This window comes from Haliotis cracherodii, unplaced genomic scaffold (assembly GCF_022045235.1).
Source record: "Haliotis cracherodii isolate W230 unplaced genomic scaffold, xgHalCrac1.p SCAF_22, whole genome shotgun sequence".
NCBI classification, from domain to species: Eukaryota; Metazoa; Mollusca; class Gastropoda; order Lepetellida; family Haliotidae; genus Haliotis; species Haliotis cracherodii.
Genome location: NW_027266278.1, coordinates 1358630 through 1380151, shown reverse-complemented (window position 1 = coordinate 1380151; position 21522 = coordinate 1358630). Strand labels below are relative to the sequence as shown.

Genomic DNA, 21522 nt, shown 5'->3' with positions numbered 1-21522 from the left:
AGCAGTTCATCCTCTACTGCCCTATGTATTATATCTCAAGTTTATTCTCTGGATCTATTCGCCCCCATAGCTTTGTTTCAGAAGTGGCGCCATCCCCTCCTATCGCACCATGGTCTAACCTAGCACATGCTTTCTCTCGCCTTTGGATAGATAGTAGGGCCGTTTTGGGCGTGATGCCTGTCGTTCTAATCCATGGTACGAGGTATTTATCAAATAGAATGGAGATATAGTACACTGAATAAACGAGCGTCGATAAATAGTATACTTGCTTTTGAATATGCAAACTTGTCAGAAAAACAAGACTGGGCCAGTATACTGTTCACGTGTGATTCTAGGTGTTATGTGGACGGCTCTGATGGTCGTGCAATGGTCTAATGGCGTCGAGGATAACGTTTAAGCGAAGATTGCGCTACTCAACGTCGTTAGTTTAGGGGTGGAACACATTGTTAATTGTTATTTGAATGACGTACGCGACCAGAAAGACATCGTTCGAGATCATGTTCTACCCTTTGTGCAAATGCAGGGCCGTGACGTCACGTGCAGCAGGATAATCCTCGCATGTTGCACGTGTTGTAACAGACTTTTTGAGGCAGCATAACATTGCTGCACTGCCGGCTCCACTGCCAGGAGAAAGTGTCTGGAATTAGATGGGGGACGCCTACGACAGGACCAGAACCAGCCGCCAACGCTAGCTCAGTTTATTTGGCCAATCTTTGGTTGGCATTTGGAACAACATCCCAAGGCTGGTTTCAGTCATCTTGTGTCTTCAATGCTTCGCCACTGCCTCTGTCTGTATCAATGCTCCGCCACTGCCTCTGTCTGTACCAATGTTCCGCCACTGCCTCTGTCTGTATCAATGCTCCGCCACTGCCTCTGTCTGTATCAATGCTCCGCCACTGCCTCTGCCTGTATCAACGCAAATGGTGGTTACACTCGATACTGACATTGTTTTACACCAACCTTCTTTGGTGTCACTCTGTCTACTGTTATCAGGTATGAGTTTTGTCAATGAATTTGTTACGATAAAACATTGATCAGACGAATTACCAAATATTATGATGTTATTTACAATAACATTACATTTACCCACTCTATATGAAGCATCACGATGTCCATCACTGGATTGACTGGTCCAGGCGCGATTATTTACAGACCGCCGTCATATAGCTGGAATATTGCTGAGTGCGGCGTTAAACAACAAATGAACAAATATATGAAGCACAGTTACTTTTTTCCGCTAGTTTATTTGCATGAACATGACAATGTCACCACTTAACGGGCTGTTTTTTTAGGCTTTCGGTAATGAGCTTCCTCGTACGCCGAACCACACCCCCACGAATGTACCGACGGCTGTGTTAGAGATTTACTTGACACGCACATGGGCTGTCCGTGAACTCTTTGAGACCAGAGTCACGGTCCCTCCACATCGAATATCATGATTTATTCACAACCCGGAAGTTAGGGTTGCAGTACACACTTCTGGGGATTAATGCGTACGTCATTAAAAACCAGGAAAGCAGTAATGAATCGCATTTATAATTCTGTGTTGTGGGATATCACCACACTCTACCCTACTCATGTTGAGGGCAGTGTCTTACGAAGATAAAGTGAATAGCTTTAGGATTACATTTGCTGTGTGAGTGAGTGAGTGAGTGAGTGAGTGAGTGAGTGAGTGAGTGAGTGAGTGATGGTTTACGCTGTAGCCGCAATACTCAAGCTCTATCGAGACTGTATACAAAGCGTGTGGGCCAGGCAAACTAGTGGTTGATATAATGAGCAACTTTACTAACCGCTAGGGCACGTTGACACACAGCCTTCCATGGTACACTATTAAAAAAAACTATGTAAAGCCTCACTCACTCAAAAGTCGTAAGAGGCGACTAACGGGACCGGGTGGTCAGGCTCGCCGACTTGGTTGATGCAGGTCATCGTATCCCAATTGCGTGGATCGATGCTTATGATTTCATTCACTGTATTGTCTGGTCAAGGCTCGATTCTTTACAGACCGCCGTGATATAGCTGGAATATTGCTGAGTGCGGCGTTAAACATCAAACAAACAAACGAACTTATTTGACTCACATCTGACTTCTGTTACGATATATTCAAGGTAGGTGACCCGTATGTAGATCACAACTTTTGGGGAAGACCGGAAGACATGGAAGAGTGTTGCGTTAAACAACAAACAAACAAAAGTTTGCACTCACTGACTCACCCCCTCACACCCCCCCACTCCCCTAAGTGATTAGTAAATAAACTTTCGCATAAATAATTAAGAAATATCTGCTAATAGCAGAGTCCATTGTACGATTCCGACTACATTATTAGCAAGTGTTCATGAATCGTTTCAAAATAGGTGCTCGCAAAACTCGTAAATTACGTACAGTACATTTAGTTATATTTCTCGCCGATACGTCTCTCTGTGTCTCTCTATGTCTCTCTATCATGCCTGGCATAACTACCGAGATTAATTATTTATCTCATAGTACATCAATATTGGAAACATCTTCATTAACCGGAACATTCGGATTGATTGTACGCTCTATAAACACAACAAAATGTCAACCTTATTTATCATTAATAATGCATTTTCTTTGAGCTATTCTGTTATCACAGATCGCCTATTTCCGTAACTGCTTCACTTTGTTCCGGAAAAAGCACATGAGTTTTAAGGTCAGAACGGTTAACGATGCTGCTCGGACACAGTCAGAAAACATCGTGAAACATCGTGAAACACTGCCGAATGTTCATGACATCCTTGTTTTCCCCAGGTCGTCCGGCTACCGTGACGAGTTGACGTGGGCGGCAGCGTGGTTGTACCGCGCCACCGGCTTGAGGAAGTACCTGGTCGCCGCGGAGCGGAACTACGACCGGGGAAGCTGGGCGCAGTCCTGGGATGAGAAGACGGCAGGGGCCACGGTGAGATTCAGACTGGTTCCCTGGGTATGCTGCGCTGGCGCTACACTGGGCCACGCAGCATACCCAGGGAACCAGGCTTCGGTGAGATTCCTCAGCCACACGCGGAAAACACACACGCCACTTTTCACAAACAACACACACAAAACACATTTGCGTAACGGAAAATGAATACTTGTACATTGTAATATCCGGATAGACAATACAAAAATTAAAAATAATTTTATAATGAAAAAATATTACTTAATATTACATTCTGCATTACATGTACCCTTGTCAAAGGTTAAAGTGCATTGTGAACCTTTCTCGTCTCCCTGGGGAGAGTAGCAATGGAGGCTACCGGGTACCCTTTAGTCTGGATGGAGAGGGAGAAACAAACAATATTATTCAGTTGTATAATAGATCTTGTCTCCGGCGGTTTTGTAATATAAGTCTTGGCGTGGCAAGTGAGTGATCAAAACTGTGTTTCACAGCTTGTCATTCTCGATGTCGTAATTTGTGTATTTTATGAGACAGAAACACTGTCCATTGTTGATTAGGGTAATTATAATAAAATGTAAGTTTACAGACTAAGAGAGAGATATTTCCGCGAATAACACTTTGTGTGTTTTCCTCATTGTCCAGAGGGGGCACAGTCGCCTAAGGCGCCGCAATTCGCTGTGCAGAGTTGCGTCCCTTGAGCACGCCAGAAACCTATGATTGTGGGTTCGAACCCCGGTTCGCCCCGATTATGTTTCAAGGTTTGTCAGCACCATACTCTTGCTCGTGGGTTTCACCAAAGTGTTAAACTTCTGAGACCTACATCACTTCGGGCTTTCCTCCCACATTAAGCTGACACGCTGTGATATAACTGTAATATTGTTTAAAACGGCGCTAAACCCAACTCACTCACTCACTCACTCATTGTCCAGTGCACTACGCAGGGAAATAGGGCAGGAGTGACGTAAAAACTGGTGTTCCAGTAGAAATACCTTGGGTGGTCAAGTCCTATGTTGCTGACAAGAGTTGCATCAGTTTACACTGTAGGTGTGTCAGAACACTATGGTCATGGGTTCGAATCTCAAATTATCCCAGATTATGAACCTTGGTTTATCAGCCCTATACCTGTCCTCGTGATTGTCACCAAAGTGGGAAACCTGTCAGTGCAAGGGAATAACCAATCTCGAGTATCTGCCGAAACAGATTCCATCTGGCGTGAGGTGCAATATGGCTGTGAATGTGATCTGAATGGACCGCTGAAAATCAGTGATGACACTAGTTGTTCCCGAAAAGGGTCATCATGTCCTGCATCCCGTATAACTGTACATCTTACCTCCGATATAAAGCCGACACGTCACGATGCTACCGAAAAGTTTTCAAAACGGCTTTAAACTCACTCACTCACCATTCATGTTGAGTGAATGAGTGAGTGAGTTGGGTTTAACGCCGCTTTTAACATTATTCCAGTTATATCACGGCGTGTCAGCTTAATGTGGGAGGAAAGCCCGAAGTGATGCAGGTCTCAGACGGTTACCACTTCGGTGAAACCCACGAGCACGGGTATGGTGCTGACAAACCTAGAAACATAATTGGGGCGAACCGGGATTCGAACCCACAATCATAGGTTTCTGGCGTGTCCAGGGGACGCAACTCTGCACAGCGAATCGCGGCGCCTTAGACGACTGGGCCACCCGTGCCCCCCCATTCATGTTGAGAAGCTATGTCCATGTTTTATAATTTCGGGGTTTTCAGGTGTTGCTCTACAAGCTGACAAAGCAGCGGAGGTACCGTCTGGAGATCGAAGACTTCATGCGGGACTGGCTCCCCGGGGGCTCGGTGGACTACACCCCGAAAGGCCTGGCGTTCAGGATGAGATGGGGGTCGCTCCGATATTCCGGTAGGGTTGTGTGGTAGCACAATATCTGTTTAAATCAGTTTTTAAAAGTTTTTTAAATGATTGTTTGAGTGACTTTGCGGGTGGCTGAATTAGTGTGAGAGACTGATTGACGCCGGTTGTGGATTTTATCATTTGACTGAAATTGCACGAATATGGTTAAAACAAACCAAATATATAAATCGGGGTGAATGTGGGAATAGGACCCACTATCATAGAATCCATGCACGTCTAAGGGAGACTATTCAGCGGCAGAAAAGTTAATATATTCTGCAGTTGGATATATCTTTTGTGTTTGGTGGAAACAAAGGGTGGATCAGGCTGTCGTTTGAGGCTCTTTGAAATATCACTTCATGGATGTGTATAAGATAAGGTATTTCAACTCATGCACTACTGATTATACTTTTTAACGATTTTGTTGTCACTAACATTCTGTATTTCTTGTCATTGCCTCACGACAGTCTTGAAAATAATCGGACCTGTTCCAGAGAAACAAATGGTTGATATTGTGCGCAGACCACGTACCTCATGAGTCTTGCTAGGAAGACATGTCTGAGTGTGGGTATTCCCTGCTTGACGCCCTTCAGGGGAGGGTGGGTAGCCTAGTGGTGAAAGCGTTCGCTCGTCGCGCCGAAGATCCGGGTTCGATTCCCTCATCGGTACAATGTGAGAAGATTTCTGGTGTCCCACTTCGGATATTGTTGGAATATTACTAAAATCGCCATAAAACCATACTCACTCACTATTGTAATCGGCCATTATTACCACACGATTCCCTTTCCCCCACAGCCCAGTCACGTGGCTCGTAATTCGCGGCACCACGGGGTACGGCACTGCGGAGTTTGAATGTAACATACTATTGTGATTCCATTGCAGCCAACATGGCGACTGTTGCCCTGGCCGCAGCTAACCTGGGCGTGAAGCCAGACTTGTACCGGAAGTGGGCCCAGGACCAGATTCACTACATGCTGGGGGAGGGGGGCAGGAGCTACGTCATCGGCTTCGGGTTCAACCCCCCGACACGACCACACCACGCCTCCAGGCAGGTCATATAGGCTAACACCAATGCAGAAGGTCCATATTCCCGGAACAGTATCACAGCATCTTCTGTGAATATAAACGACAAGATTAAATTTCAGACATGATAATTACCCTTCGTTACAACAAAGTCCACATAGGCCTGTGTGCACAAACGCGTTTTAGCTGGTTGTTGCTCATACAGTGGACCAGTCTTAGTGCTTCTATAGATTTAAAATACATACACAATAAGTTATCGGCTCTCTCTATATAACCCTTTCTATATTCATCAGAAATCTCTGGTAAAGGCAGAGTCGAATGTACGATACCGACTGTATTATTACAGCGTATCAATTAGTGATAATAGCAGGTGTTTGCGAAGGGTGAGCGTATCCTGCCCAACCGGTGGGACCCGTCACAAACACATGCAAAGGCCAGTCAAATGTTCACTTGAAAAAATCACATGGGAACATCTAGTGCAAGTAAAAAGAGGGAATTGCATCGGACATCATTTAGTCACTGATGCGTGAAATTTGGAAATGTCCTTTACATGTCAAAAATATATTTTTAAAAAAAGCTTTGAGGCCTTGACTGTTGTCACCCTGAATACACTTTAATCTAACAACCATACTGAATACTACTCTTTCAGTTAAATGTTCTCCAGTTCTAGTTGACATTTTTATACTTTTGACATTCTCTAAGGATAAATGGATTAATTTTGTTTAAAATAGCACTCTGAAAATAATAATTTGAGCACAATGCATGTGTACAGCAGTCGTTTTCATTAACTGCATGTCTTACTGAATGATTGGATTCTTGATCTGTAACACCCTACTAGAAGGTTTTATGATTTATTCTTCACAGCTCTTGCGACCCTAGTCCCTGGCCGTGCACATGGTCGGACTTCTCCAAGTCAGAGCCCAACACACACACGCTGTATGGAGCTCTGGTGGGCGGGCCGGATATCTACGACAACTTCGTGGATGACAGGGCCGACTACATCCACAACGAGGTGACCACCGACTACAACGCCGGTTTCCAGTCAGCTGTGGCGGGTACGAGCCGTTGTCATGTCTGAAAACCTTCTGGTGAAGAACGGGCATGCTTGCTCTGTTATGCACCGCGCATGTTGCACAGGGCTCCATGGGGCTGGACGGCGATAGTGCTAGCTGGGTGCATAGTGTTCCTGGGGGCAATGTTATATAACCACGTCACATCTCGACGACACATCTCATTGCTCATAATACTGATCACTGGATTGTCTGGTCCAGACAAAACCCCTTCCATGTTCATAAGAAGTCCCTGCTAGGAGCAGGGTCGATTGTACGATTCCAACTATATCATGAGCATGTGTTACTGAATTATTATTAAAGTGATGATACCAGGTGTTCGCGAAATGGTGAGCGTATCCTGCTCCATCCGTGGCACTCGCCACAAACACATGCAAAGACAAGTCAATTGTTCACCTGAAGAAACACGGATACACATTGTGGAAAGAGCTTGCTCGATTGTACCTCAAATCTAGCATCAGGTGTAACCCTGGACACCGAAGCTCCGACCACTCATGTTATTGAGTACATTATCCTAACCACGGCATATTCCTGCACACGGACGTGAACAAATAAATCCCTTGTGTTAATCAAGTCTTATCAACTTCCACATAATTCCAAGATGATTTTTTACATTTAGTCGCTATTCAGAAATAAGGTTGGCCCTGCCAAGTGGTCGAAATTGTGATTGCTGTGCACAGTTGCATCCCTTGTCCAAGACAGAATCCGCTAGTAGTGTTTTTTATTCCTGATAATGATCCTTGGTGTTTTAGAAACAGTTTTGGTAATTCTCCCATATGATTTGTTTGTTTGTTTGTTGTTTAACGCCACACTCAGCAATATTCCAGCTATATGACGACGGTCTGTAAATAATCGAGGCTGAACCAGACGATCCAGTGATTGACATCAAGAGCACCGATCCACGCAACTGGGATACGATGACATGTTTCAACCAAGTGAGCGAGCCTGACCATCCGATCCCGTTAGTCGCCTCTTACGACCAGCATAGTCGCCTTTTACAGCAAGTATGGGTTGCTGAAGACCTGTTCTTCCTCGGATCTTCACTGGTCTCTCCTATATGAAGCGGACAGGACGTGATATATGACATGGTTAAAAGGAGCTTATAATCCCAAGCACTCAACCTTTTTGTCAAATATGGTACCAATATTTTCTGGAATCAAAATACCCAGCCCTCTTCCAAAATATCAGACGGTCGGTTCCTATATTTATGTCAATGTGTTTCAGGTCTAAAGCTACTGGAGATGAAGAAGCAAGCGGCCGAGGGCAAAGCGACCATCAGCTTAGCCACACCGACACTAGCCGAGATACGATCAGTTGAAAAGCACAGCCAACCGCTTGTTCGACTTATCAGAACTTCGAAATAATAAATTTCCATCAGTTATGAGTGCAGGACAAACCATTCCGTGTTGAATTCATATACAACATAACGCCTCATATTCGATATATCCAATTTTCGACTTATTGGAACATATTGTCGTATAATGCGTATATTGAGAAGGAATCATTAGCTGTATGTCAGAATGACGTGCTCACCAGTGCAAATAGAGCGGTGCATAGTCGAACGAGAGTGTGTGAAGCGCATGTAAAATAACTGTATATTCCCTCGGTGTCTCCATGTTATTGGTGTACTATATTGACAGTTGTATATAGTGTGTATATATTTTTGTACCAAAGTGTATAATAAATGATTGAATAATAAATGTTTGTATTTCTTGGTTTTGAAGAAAACCCAAACTTATCTGAATTTTTCATGTTCTCTGTCAAACGTCAAACAGTGATCTTGTGTCCAACTGCTCTTATGTCTGAGTGCTCCTGTGGCCTAGTGCTCTTATGTCTGAGTGCTCTTGTGACCCAGTGCTCTTATGCCTGAGTGCTCTTATGACCCAGTGCTCTTATGTCTGAGTGCTCTTATGACCCAGTACTCATGTGACCTAGTGCTCCTGTGGTCCATTGCTCTTATGTCTGAGTGCTCTTGTTGCTAAGTGCTCTAGTGATCTAGAGCTCTTGTGGCCCAGTGCTCTTGTGGCCGTCATATAGCTGAAATATTGCGGCGTTAAACAACAAACAAACAAACAAACTATACCAAAGCTATTTATGTCTTAGTTGATAAGATTGTTATGCTTCCTTTTTGTCGTAACACCTTATATTTAAACGAACATTAAGCTTTACCGGGGTCTTACAATTGGTGGTCCATGTTTAGAAATACTTCTTTACATCTCTAGACATTGTGGACATGGCATTCGTTCATAACTAATTCATATAAAATGTGTACTATTTGTTAACGCTATCTATGGAAGGGCAAGATTTAGAAATGAAATAAATGAGTTTTAAAACTTGTCGTTTCAAGCACTTAACTGAATATATCTGAGACAACCATTGTTGAAATTACATAAATCCGACAACCACCTTCGTCTTTTCATTTTTCTTCATCTAATTTTAATATCTAATTTAAAAATGAATAATCTGCAAATAAAAGATGAACAGCTGTGTATGACTTGCCAAATATACTTTTTGTACAAAAGAATAAATATGTATTGGAGAGGTTCAATACTTTTTAAAACTGGAATAAGCGAGAGCTGTGGTAAAGCTTACATTAATTTTACTATATAAGACGCAAGTAGAATAAGAGTTCTTGAACTTATTTGAGCTAGTTCTCGTGTTCATGCGCCAATATGGACGATAGATACATTCGGAACGCTTCTGTGGGAATTCACAATCGTCATTATGTCGACTCTTTCTGATTGACACGTGCTCGTCGTGTTCCCATCGGATCGCCTCGCGGTATGCACGGCACAGAAAGGAGGACGTTTCTTATACTATTGTATAGCAGTACTTAGTACTTTAATCCAACGTTAAAGACCATTCCGATTGAAAACCAAACTTTAGCGTTCGTAGATGGAATATCCTCATGTTTGGCTATTTCAATACCTCTGAAGCGCTTGTAAAATCCCTATATTGTTGTCGCAGTTGATTTTGAACCGGGAATTATCTTGCCATTCTGAACGTGAATCTTAAACTGACACAAATGTATGCAAACTTATAGAGAAATCACATAAAAACAATAACATGGCTTAAGTCGAAGGAAGCAGTCGAATCCATTAATTAGGTAATTAGGCCATAGGCCCATGTACATTTCATACATAAACAGGTACATATTTCTGAGATTTGTTTGTTTGTTGTTTAACGCCGCACTCAGCAATATTCAAGCTGTATGACGGCGGTCTGTAAAGAATCGCGCCTTGACCAGACAATACAGTGAATGAAATCATAAGCATCGATCCACGCAATTGGGATACGATGACCTGCATCAACCAAGTCGGCGAGCCTGACCACCCGATCCCGTCAGTCGCCTATCACGACAAGCATAGTCGCCTTTTACAGCAAGCATGGGTTGTCACGACTTCTGGTTCAGTCATATCAGAGTTTACATGTTTTATCGTGACAGTAGCCACAGCTCGCATGTGTGACTTGTTTCATAAATATCTGTAGAATCAAGGTTATCACAGTCCACGCGAAAATCAACCAGATCAAGAACTTGCTTAAAGTAGTCTGTCCGCTGACCTTGAGTTATGCTGTCCTTTACTTTCTGACTGTCTGGAGTTTGTGTCGGTTTCCTACAGAATGATTCTTTTCGGTATTGTTAGGTAAGACACAAGACAGTAGTTTACACATTCATCTTCGTAAATACTTTTCTTTCTCCGACAAACACTTCTGTGTTCATTCTGGATATGTTGATTTTTTTTCAAAAAGTTCGTATTCGACGTTAATTTGAACATGTCTAAAGACAAATGTCATACGTTTAGTCATGTTGCATTATCTAAATGTCCTGATTGACAATGCAGTTTCTCGACATATTTGACATTAAGAAATGTTGCGTTGTCATACTCGCATAGTCCAAATTTCTCCAGTGAGATTGTGACCACACCACCTATTTTTGACACTAAGAAATGTCGCGTTGTCGCATTGTCACATTACCCGTTGGTGAAAAACAAACATATTCCAAACGGGACAACGAGACTCGGTTTTGTATAGATGACAACTCGACAATGTTGCGTCTTGGATTCCACAAGAAAGTCTTACAGTTTTAAAATAATATATAAGTTTAGGTAAGTTGAGCACGAATATAGGCCAAGGCTGAAGAATGAGTTTGTTATCAGACAGGCAGCCTGTGAACAAAGCCACCTGCTGTCTAAACTTAAAGTCTATATATAATCTGGCCGACTCTATCTTGTCATTCCGGTCACTCCAAGACAGGTGAGACAACATCACATACTGTCTGATCATTTAGTAATGTAGTGAAGAGGGAGGTAACTCTACCTACCTTTAACCGTTTGTACGTTGCACAATGGTGACTGACGAATTCTTTAAACGAATGATTACGTTTTCTTTGAAGATTCCGACAGCTTATTTTTAGCGTTTCATATGAGGGTTAGGTCGGGGTCGGGATGAGGGTTAGGGTGAGGGTTACGTTACCCATATGAGATGTTGGAATATATTAAAACATTCTGGTCACTGGTACTGAGATACGGTGTTGTGAATGTCCGCATAAGTGACCTTATGTCAGAAACACTCCGAAATTCTTCCATGGCAACTCTATCGTGTGCATCACTATTTATATGTAATCAAACACATTGTGTTATATAGTAGTGTCAAACGATGTTTGATACCGAAAATGCTGGCAAAAGGAAGCATTCACTCTGTTTGATGGTGGCTAAAATAGAAAACAAGAGATGATTATTCGATGGTGATGTATTTGATTCCGGTTTCATGTTGTGTTATTGGGCTGACGTTTGCCGTGTTTCGGCGGCTTTAACGTTTTGGTTAAACCCGATTTTCAAGTGTGTGCTTTCTTTTGCCCGGCAGTAATGTCTTAAACTACGTGCAGTAAAAAGCTTGTTAAAATTGTTTATCCAAGATGTGACATGAGATGAAAAGATGAAAGATGTGGAAACTATCTGTCGACGCCCAGTTGACGGTACACATGTTATGCAAATCCTTCAATCGACCGAAATCTCAGTCGCCATGTTGTTTACGAACTGGTTGTCGATTTCGTTACGCGATTATGAAACACTCGTCAGTTCAGACAAAATACTCCAAAATTCCAGCCTAGTTCGGGAAGGGTGGAAACTGGACTTTTATAGTCAGTTAACTCCCTTGCCTCGGGAGGATGTGGGGAATTAGAAGATATACATGTTTTGACGGCTTCATGTCTTTCGTCACCAGGAACCTGCGCGATGTTGCCACTAATTCTTCTCCTGGTCGCTTCCGGTGCAACCGGAGATGACCAGTCTACTAAGTTTGAGTTGATGCAGCACTGGGACAACAACTTCGAGGGCAAGTTCTGCTTCAAACTGGCGGCCGCCTCGGTCGGCTGGGAGTTGGACATCACCTTCAACGTACCAGTGCAGGGGATTCAGGTAGAGTCTTGCATCAGGAAGACTGAACTCTACCGTCCTGAAACCTTTATACGATTAAACCGTTAACCTGAGAAAATATCCCAGAGAAACCAATGATGTTTCAAAGAAGCCACTATTTGTCACTCAGGGTGTATGTCATGTGTTTGTGTGTGTTGTTGTGGGTGACGTGAGATTTTGTTTGAGACATGTTATCATCGTATTCACGTTGTCACTGCTTCAAGACAAAGATAAGCAGGTACACAAATAAATTAGTTCTGTATAACCTGATCGCCATGCATCATCACCGAAATTAATTATGTATGATAATCATAAAATGTCCAATAAGGTTTCAGACGCTAGAATGTTGAACGCCGTTCTGTTCTATGCTCGCAGCAATGGGACGGCGACTTCATTCACGGGTCGAATTCAGGGTGTTCCGCCAAATACGCCATGGTCAACAAGGGGTCGAAGGGTATCCACGCTGCCGGGGATTCTGTATGCGTGCGCATGATGGGGAAGACATGTGGCAGTGGTGGTGCTCCCACCGGAACTGGTATCCTGAAGGATCTCTCAGATGACCACCAGACTCTGCCTAAGATCCCCACCGTAGCAGGTGGGTTCTACTTTGCCCTCACTTATTCTCATTGCTTCGTTGTACCATTTTTCTTTAACAATTGGCTTGCCTTTGCATGTGTTTGTAACGGTGTAGTGAGTGAGTGAGTGAGTTGGGTTTTACGCCGCTTTTAACAGTATTCCAGTTATATCACGGCGTGTCAGCTTAATGTGGGAGGAAAGCCCGAAGTGATGCAGGTCTCAGACGTTTACCACTTCGGTGAAACCCATGAGCACGGGTATGGTGCTGACAAACCTAGAAACATAATCAGGGCGAACCGGGATTCGAACCCACAATCATAGGTTTCTGGCGTGCCCAAGGGACGCAACTCTGCACAGCGAATCGCGGCGCCTTAGACGACTGGGCCACCCGTGCCCCCTGTAACGGTGTAACCGGTAGGGCAGGATACGCTCACCTATTCGCAAATACCTGATAACATCACAACAATGGACTTATGGCAGAGATTTTGATTTGACTAAAGAAAGGGTGTTGTCGACTCTATTTTATCTCTTTTGATAATGGAAATAGTTAGTCGATTTTATTCACGGATACGCTGTTTTGGATATGTTACATTGTGTTTATATAACGTCATTATTACCATACAAACCCTCTAAATCAACTGGGGGCACGGGTGGCCCAGTCGTCTAAGGCGCCGCGATTCGATGTGCAGAGTTGAAACCAGAAACCTATGATTGTGGGTTCGAATCCTGGTTCGCCACGATTATGTTTCTAGGTTTATCAGCACCATACTCGTGCTCGTGGGTTTCACCGAAGTGGTAAACGTCTGAGACCTGCATCACTTCGAGCTTTCCTCCCACATTAAGCTGACACGCCGCGATATAACTGGAATACTGTTAAAAGCGGCGTTAAACCCAACTCACTCACTCACTCACTCACTCTAAATCAACTAGTATATAATTTGCTTGATGACAGTCCTACAGCTGTAACACAGAAGATGTCTTGTCATCAGTTACATATCCAACTGTTACATTACATCCTCACATTACTTTTGAAATCGAGACTGAAGGCTGATTTCCCGCTTTCTTTAATGGATTAAGTGGCAATCAATGATTCTAGTGTTGGACATTAAAGTGATAGCATACCTTTGTTATAGGGCAAGGCTTGCATAGTTTAACGACATGCTAAAATACATGCTGACAGACACAATGATTCACACAACTATAGTGATTAGGCAGTTTAAGTTTTATTTGTTTTGTTGCGAAATTCCATGTTCAAAATATGGTCGAAATAAAAATAAATATAAAATCGCAAAACAATATTTGTTTAATAAAGTGGTCACTAAGTAGCATAGTTATCAAAGCAAACAATCCAGAACCAGTAAACAACAGTAACCTTTACGTACAATCAGATACTCTCATTTATACAACCAAATACTCTCATTCATACAACCATGTATTCTCATTTACTCTCTTTTATACAATCATGTACACACATATATACAAGTAACGTTACGAGCCTAAACAATAGGCCTATGCCAGGGATACTGTTCTTAACAAACTGAGCTGGAATATCAATGACAATCCTGATAATATCAATGTTGGTCCACATTTCCTTAATTTATGGCCGGTCTATCCGTAAAGCAAATAATTAAAACAAATCCAAATGTCCCATGTCACAGTGATATCGTGCTGCTTGCAGGTGCACAAAACACCAAGTACAACTACGCAGAGGTTTTGATGAAGTCCATCCTGTTCTACGAAGCGCAGCGATCCGGTAAACTTCCGGCAAGTAACCGCATCCCATGGAGAGCTGACTCCGCCCTTGGTGACAAGGGGGCCAGTGGGGAGGATCTCACGGGCGGCTGGTATGACGGTGAGTGTCGGATGTATTCCCGATGTGAGGAGATCAGTGTAATAATGCTTGTACTATTTCATCGTTTACATTCGCTTGTAATAGTTTGGAGTTGTGCACGGTCCGCTGACATAACACTGGACGAAATGTATTGTTTTACGTTCGTGTAAATTCTTGTAAATCAAGTCATGAGATAATTGTAATAATGCCCCTGGATCCGTATGCACTCGATTAAACTTATATTCACTCATTAAGGAAATTATCGGTAGTATGTGTGGCAAACCATTTTGGAAAACAAATCGACCACGATGTGGGGACAACAGACAACTTAAAATTATCATTTTGCGCTCTTCCACATCGTTTGAGTCAAAATGAGAGGTGTTACGTCATAACAGTGACACGTTGTGTAAAACTAAAACATGTAAGCCTTTAATATTGTTCTAGCAGTGAGCCCAAGTCCTTATGTGCTGTAAACACCTGTCATTTAATGTCACATAAAGTACACCAGAACAATGTGTGAGCCTTTCAGTGTCATACTTTGGTTAAAGGCTATTATCAGTTTTGATTGTAGAGCTAGGTTACCTGTAGGTTAAACCCGTGCTTCATTTAATTTCCTAAAGCTGTACGTTCGGTTCCAAAATGAATTGTGATTAGGTTTACAGGAAATTAACTCTTTGTTGAAAACTGTATGCACATCTCCTAAATGAAATGATTGTGCTTATACTAACATCGCAGCTGGAGACAACGTTAAGTTCAACTTCCCGATGGCGTGGAGTACGACTGTGTTGACATGGGGGCTGTTGATGTATAAGGATGCCTATGTCAAGTCTGGTCAGCTCGACTGGATGTACCAAAGCATCAAATGGCCTCTGGACTACTTCCTCAAGTGCCACACCAAGCCCAACGAGCTGTATGTCCAGGTGAGTGATGCGGCCGTCGGCAGTATTCATGAGCACCGCTTCACACAGCGCTCCTAGTTATAAACCCTTTGAAAGCCGTGGGGAATCTAGGGCAGAAAAGACCCTCAGAATCCCATTCTTGTCATAAGAGCCGTTGAAGGTCATAGAAATCTAGGGCAGAGTAGACCCTCTGTATCCCATTCTTGTCATAAAAGCCGTTGAAGGTCATGGGAATCTAGGGCAGAATAGACCCTCAGTATCCCATCTTGTTGTAAGATCCGTTGAAGATCATGGGATTCTATGGAAGAATAGACCCTCAGTATCCAATCTTGTTGTAAGAGCCGTTGAAAGTCATAGGAATCCAGGGCAGAATAGACCCTCAGTATCCCATTCTTGTCATAAGAGCCGTTGAAGGTCATAGAAATCTAGGGCAGAGTAGACCCTCGGTATCCCATTCTTGTCATAAGAGCCGTTGAAGGTCATGGGAATCTAGGGCAGAGTAGACCCTCATTATCCCATTCTTGTCGTAAGAGCCGTTGAAGTTTATGTGAATCTAGGGCAGAATAGACCCTCATTATCCCATTCTTGTCGTAAGAGCCGTTGAAGTCATGGGAATCTAGGGCGGAATAGACCCTCAGTATCCCTTCTTGTAAGAGCCATTGAAGGTCATGGGAATCTAGGGCAGAATAGACACTTAGTATCCCATTCTTGTAAGAACCGTAACGTTGAAGGTCATGGGAATCTAGGGCAGAATAGACCCTCAGTATCCCATTCTTGTTGTAAGAGCCGTTGAAGATCATGGGAATCCAGGGAAGAATAGACCCTCAGTATCCCATCTTGTTGTAAGAGCCGTTGAAGATTATGGAACTCTAGGAAAGAATAGACCCTCATTATCCCGTTTTTGTTGCTTAGAGCGGTTGAAGATCATGGGAATCTAGGGCAGAATAGACCCTCAGTATCCCGTTTTTGTTGCTTAGAGCGGTTGAAGATCATGGGAATCTAGGGCAGAATAGACCCTCAGTATCCCGTTTTTGTTGCTTAGAGCCGTTGAAGATCATGGGAATCTAGGGCAGAATAGACCCTCAGTATCCCGTTTTTGTTGCTTAGAGCCGTTGAAGGTCATGGGAATCTAGGGCAGAATAGACCCTCACTATTCCATTCTTGTAAGAGCCGTTGAAGGTCATGGGAATCTAGGGCAGAATAGACCCTCAGTATTCCATTCTTGTAAGAGCCGTTAAAGGTCATGGGAATCTAGGGCAGAATAGACCCTCACTATTCCATTCTTGTAAGAGCCGTTGAAGGTCATGGGAATCTAGGGCAGAATAGACCCTCAGTATCCCATTCTTGCCGTAAGAGCCGTTGAAGTCATCGGAATCTAGGGCAGAATAGACCCTCAGTATTCCATTCTTGTTGTAAGAGCCGAGTGATCAGGATCGGGTCGCAGTGTGTGAGTTTCTGGTTTGTTGGTTCATATTCGATTATTAGCAGGCAGCAGTGATGTGACTGTGATGTTAAGAGACTGACCATTTGATATCCGAGTCTGGGTGGTGGGGGTGGGGTGGGGTGGGGGTAGGGTGGGGGGTGGTGGTGGTGGGGGGCGTGATTCTGGGATTTGCGTGAAACATCATCCGTGCCCCCTTCACCCTCTGCCCCCTCCCCATTCCTCCACCCCCAGTAATGGCTATGTTTTTCCACGAATATATGAACTTTAATCAATATGAAACATGTCTACATGACCATCTGAAACACATATCAATTTACAATATGATTATGTACGCGCATGTCTTGTGCACACATGGATATCAGTGACATGTATTTCCGCTAGGTTGGCGATGGCGGTATTGACCACGGCTCTTGGACCAGCCCAGAGCGCATGACCGGAAAGAGACCCTCCTTCAAAATCAGCGCTTCTTGTCCCGGATCTGACATTGCCATGGAAACCGCTGCTGCAATGGCTGCTGGTTCCATTGCCTTCAAGCAGAAAGGAGGTTGGGACATAACAATGTAATGCTGGTTCAAATTTGACAGGAAGTGTACATTTGTTGATTGAAGAAGGACAAGACAAATCTAAGTCTAAGTGATAACTATCTAAAAACGGCACAGGTGTGTCTTCTACGAACTCATCGTTTGTTAGCTCTATGAAAAGAATATATCATATTACATCTTGTATATACAGCGGTTTTAGTAAACTATGGATCAGAGTTTTTCTGGAAAGTGAATGTTTCTGTTTTTAAGATACTGCATATGCCAGCACACTCCTGACCCATGCCAAGCAGCTGTTTGAGTTGGGAAAGGCCCACCCTGGTAAATACAGCGACTGCGTCAGCGCCGCAGCTGCATATTACAAGTAGGTGACAGCGTCATGGTCAGGATGATCATACGGGAATAACTCATCTCCAGGGTGCCCTTGTACAAAGCGATCTTAGCGCTAAGGTGATCTTAACGCCCATACCTTAACATAGGCTTACGACAGTCGTAGTGCTAAGGTGATCGTAACTCCCATACCTTAACATAGGCTTACGACACTCGTAGCGCTAAGGTGATCGTAACTCCCATACCTTAACATAGACTTACGACAGTCGTAGCGCTAAGGTGATCGTAACTCCCATACCTAAACATAGGCTTACGACACTCGTAGCGCTAAGGTGATCGTAACGCCCATACCTTAACATAGGCTTACGACACTCGTAGCGGTAAGGTGATCGTAACGCCTATACCTTAACATAGACTTACGACACTCGTAGCGCTAAGGTGATCGTAACGCCCATACCTTAACATAGGCTTACGACACTCGTAGCGGTAAGGTGATCGTAACGCCCATACCTTAACATAGGCTTACGACAGTCGTAGCGGTAAGGTGATCGTAACGCCCATACCTTAACATAGGCTTACGACAGTCGTAGCGCTAAGGTGATCGTAACGCCTATACCTTAACATAGGTTTACGACAGTCGTAGCGCTAAGGTGATCGTAACGCCCATACCTTAACATAGGCTTACGACAGTCGTAGCGCTAAGGTGATCGTAACGCCCATACCTTAACATAGGCTTACGACACTCGTAGCGCTAAGGTGATCGTAACGCCCATACCTTAACATAGGCTTACGACAGCCGTAGCGGTAAGGTGATCGTAACACCCATACCTTAACATAGGCTTACGACAGCCGTAGCCCTAAGGTGATCGTAACGCCCATACCTTAACATAGGCTTACGACAGTCGTAGCGCTAAGGTGATCGTAACTCCCATACCTTAACATAGGCTTACGACAGTCGTAGCGGTAAGGTGATCGTAACGCCCATACCTTAACATAGGCTTACGACAGTCGTAGCGGTAAGGTGATCGTAACTCCCATACCTTAACATAGGCTTACGACAGTCGTAGCGCTAAGGTGATCGTAACTCCCATACCTTAACATAGGCTTACGACAGTCGTAGCGGTAAGGTGATCGTAACGCCCATACCTTAACATAGGCTTACCACAGTCGTAGCGCTAAGGTGATCGTAACTCCCATACCTTAACATAGGCTTACGACAGTCGTAGCGCTAAGGTGATCGTAACGCCCATACCTTAACATAGGCTTACGACAGTCGTAGCGCTAATGTGATCGGGAAGATGTGTTCCGGAGGACATTTTCGGGCACTGGTTTGTTTGGTCCAAAGTCGAACATATTGCTGTCTTGGTTTTGCTGAACTCTGACTGTGGCGTTAAACAACACTCGCTCATTTACTAATCTGTATTTTCAATGTCCACACAACTCGGTTCTATAAGTAAATAAGGTAGAAAATGACTCACTTTACTTGTATGTCAGGTCCCAGGACGACGAGGACGAGTTCAGCTGGGGAGGGATGTGGCTGTACAAGGCTACAGGAGACAAACAGTATCTGGACTTCGCAGAGCAACACTTCGTCAACAAAACCGCCTGGGGCTTCTCCTGGGATGAGAAGATCGGTGGTGCCAATGTAAGTGGGAGACATCTGAATTAAGTGAGTGAGTGAGTGAGTGAGTGAGTGAGTGAGTGAGTGAGTGAGTGAATATGGTTTTACGCCGCTTTTAGCATTATTCCAGCAATATCACGGCGGAGGACACCAGAAATAGGCTTCACACATTGTACCCATGTCGGGAATCGAACCCGGGTCTTCGGCGTGACGAGCGAACGCTTTAACCACTAGGCTACCCGACCGCCCCCATCTGAAGTAAGAACACCGCCACATGTGTCGTATGTTGATGAATGAGTATGGTATTACGCCGCTTCAAAACTTCCGGCGGGGGACACCAGAAATGGGCTTCACACATTGTACCCATGTCTGGCTTCGGCGTGACGAGCGAACGCTTTAACCACAAGGCTACCCGACCGCCCCCACGAATCTTAGACAGCTGAGGCTTTGTGTGAATGGTACAGACTAAGTAGCTTCAAGTTCTACGATGATTTCAAAGAGCGTAATACAACTCTTGCTCAAAAGTTGTTTGATTAGGGTCAATGAATTTGCGTGAAGAAAGTTTGTTTTGAATTGTAGCAAAATGGTTCCCTAGTTCACATTATGTTAAATTTTACATAGTAAGAAACATTATTGAAATTCTATAACTTGTTTAATTAATTTTGAATGTCGATACTGACAACAAGTGTCTGTCTTTGTTGTAATTACTGTTGACTACAGGGCGCACGGGCGGCCCAGTCGTCTAAGGCCCCGCGATTCACTGTGCAGAGTTGCATCCTTTGGCCACGCCAGAAACCTTTGATAGTGGGTCGGAATATGATTTCTAAACACGGGGTATTCCGAACGATAGTTACGGGCTTAACGACTGAATCAATACAATCTAGAACATCTATCAGCCATTCCAGAATGTTCTTTTGTTCAGATTTCAAATTTCTAGTCGAGAATTTGTCAAAATATGTTTCGAAGCGTTGTCGCCAATTTGAAATTAGTGCCGTAAAGCACGAGAAAGCTGCCTTCTGATTGGCTAATGTCGACTTCTTGTCAGTCGTTCCATTTGTCGGTCAAAGTTTGCCCAAGGTCGGTCTGACGTGACCCGTAATGAGTGTTCTCAGATCTTTGTTAAGCTGTAGCGAGAACAAAAATCTGATTTCAATGAGATTGAATCCCGGTTCGCCCCGATTATGTTTCTAGGTTTGTCAGCACCATACCCGTGCTCGTGGGTTTCACCGAAGTGGTAAACGTCTGAGACCTGCATCACTTCGAGCTTTCCTCCCACATTAAGCTGACACGCCGTGATGTAACTGGAATACTGTTAAAAGCGGCGTTAAACCCAACTCACTCACTCACTGTTGACTACAAACCCGAGTGACCTACAGTACACAGGAACCTTTTTCGGTATCACATTACATAAAAGCTATTACAAATATTTTGGCATCGGCTAATTTATATTTTTCAGCTGCTTTTGTACATTGAAACAAAGAAGGACATCTACAAGAAGACAATTGTGGGGACTTTCCAGGATTGGTTCCCCGGGGGTAGCGTCACCTACTCCCCTAAATGTCTGGCCTTCAGGCTACAGTGGGGCGCCCTCAGATACGCCTGTAAGTGGGACGCCCCTTCCGTTGGGGGTTATCCTTTGAGGAGGTCTGAATGAGCGAGTTTGGTTTTAACGCTGCTTTGAAAACTATCAGCTTTGTATCCCGGCGTGTGATTTTGATGTGTAAAAAACCCATGAAATATTGCCGGACGTAGACGTTTGCTTTTACTGACAAAACATGGATTTCCCATAGAGCGAAGTTTGAAAACGCGATCAGCAGGTTCTGACACAACTAAGGGAAAGAACTCTGCATTGCAGCTCTTTGACCCACTGAGTTACCAACAAAATTTGTGGGACATCATATCCTTCAAACTCCATTATCAGAGCGAGTCTGGGATTCGAACCCAAGACAGTGTTTCCGCAATTAAGGAAAAACCCTTGGAGAGGAATGGCAATA

At 43.8% G+C, this 21522-nt stretch overlaps 1 protein-coding gene across 1 annotated transcript in view; it reads left to right on the top strand.

Annotated features, from left to right (window-relative positions):
• Positions 1-21522, top strand: part of LOC139471424 (uncharacterized) — a 37283-nt gene that overhangs the window by 13765 nt on the left and 1996 nt on the right. Inside the window, exons 6-17 of the mRNA XM_071253787.1 lie at positions 2770-2917; positions 4646-4790; positions 5664-5829; positions 6669-6859; positions 12098-12291; positions 12664-12883; positions 14543-14716; positions 15431-15615; positions 17420-17582; positions 17830-17941; positions 19402-19552; positions 20985-21129. Of these exons, the coding sequence (XP_071109888.1) occupies positions 2770-2917; positions 4646-4790; positions 5664-5829; positions 6669-6859; positions 12098-12291; positions 12664-12883; positions 14543-14716; positions 15431-15615; positions 17420-17582; positions 17830-17941; positions 19402-19552; positions 20985-21129 (1994 nt within the window). The remainder of the gene's footprint in view (positions 1-2769; positions 2918-4645; positions 4791-5663; positions 5830-6668; positions 6860-12097; positions 12292-12663; positions 12884-14542; positions 14717-15430; positions 15616-17419; positions 17583-17829; positions 17942-19401; positions 19553-20984; positions 21130-21522) is intronic.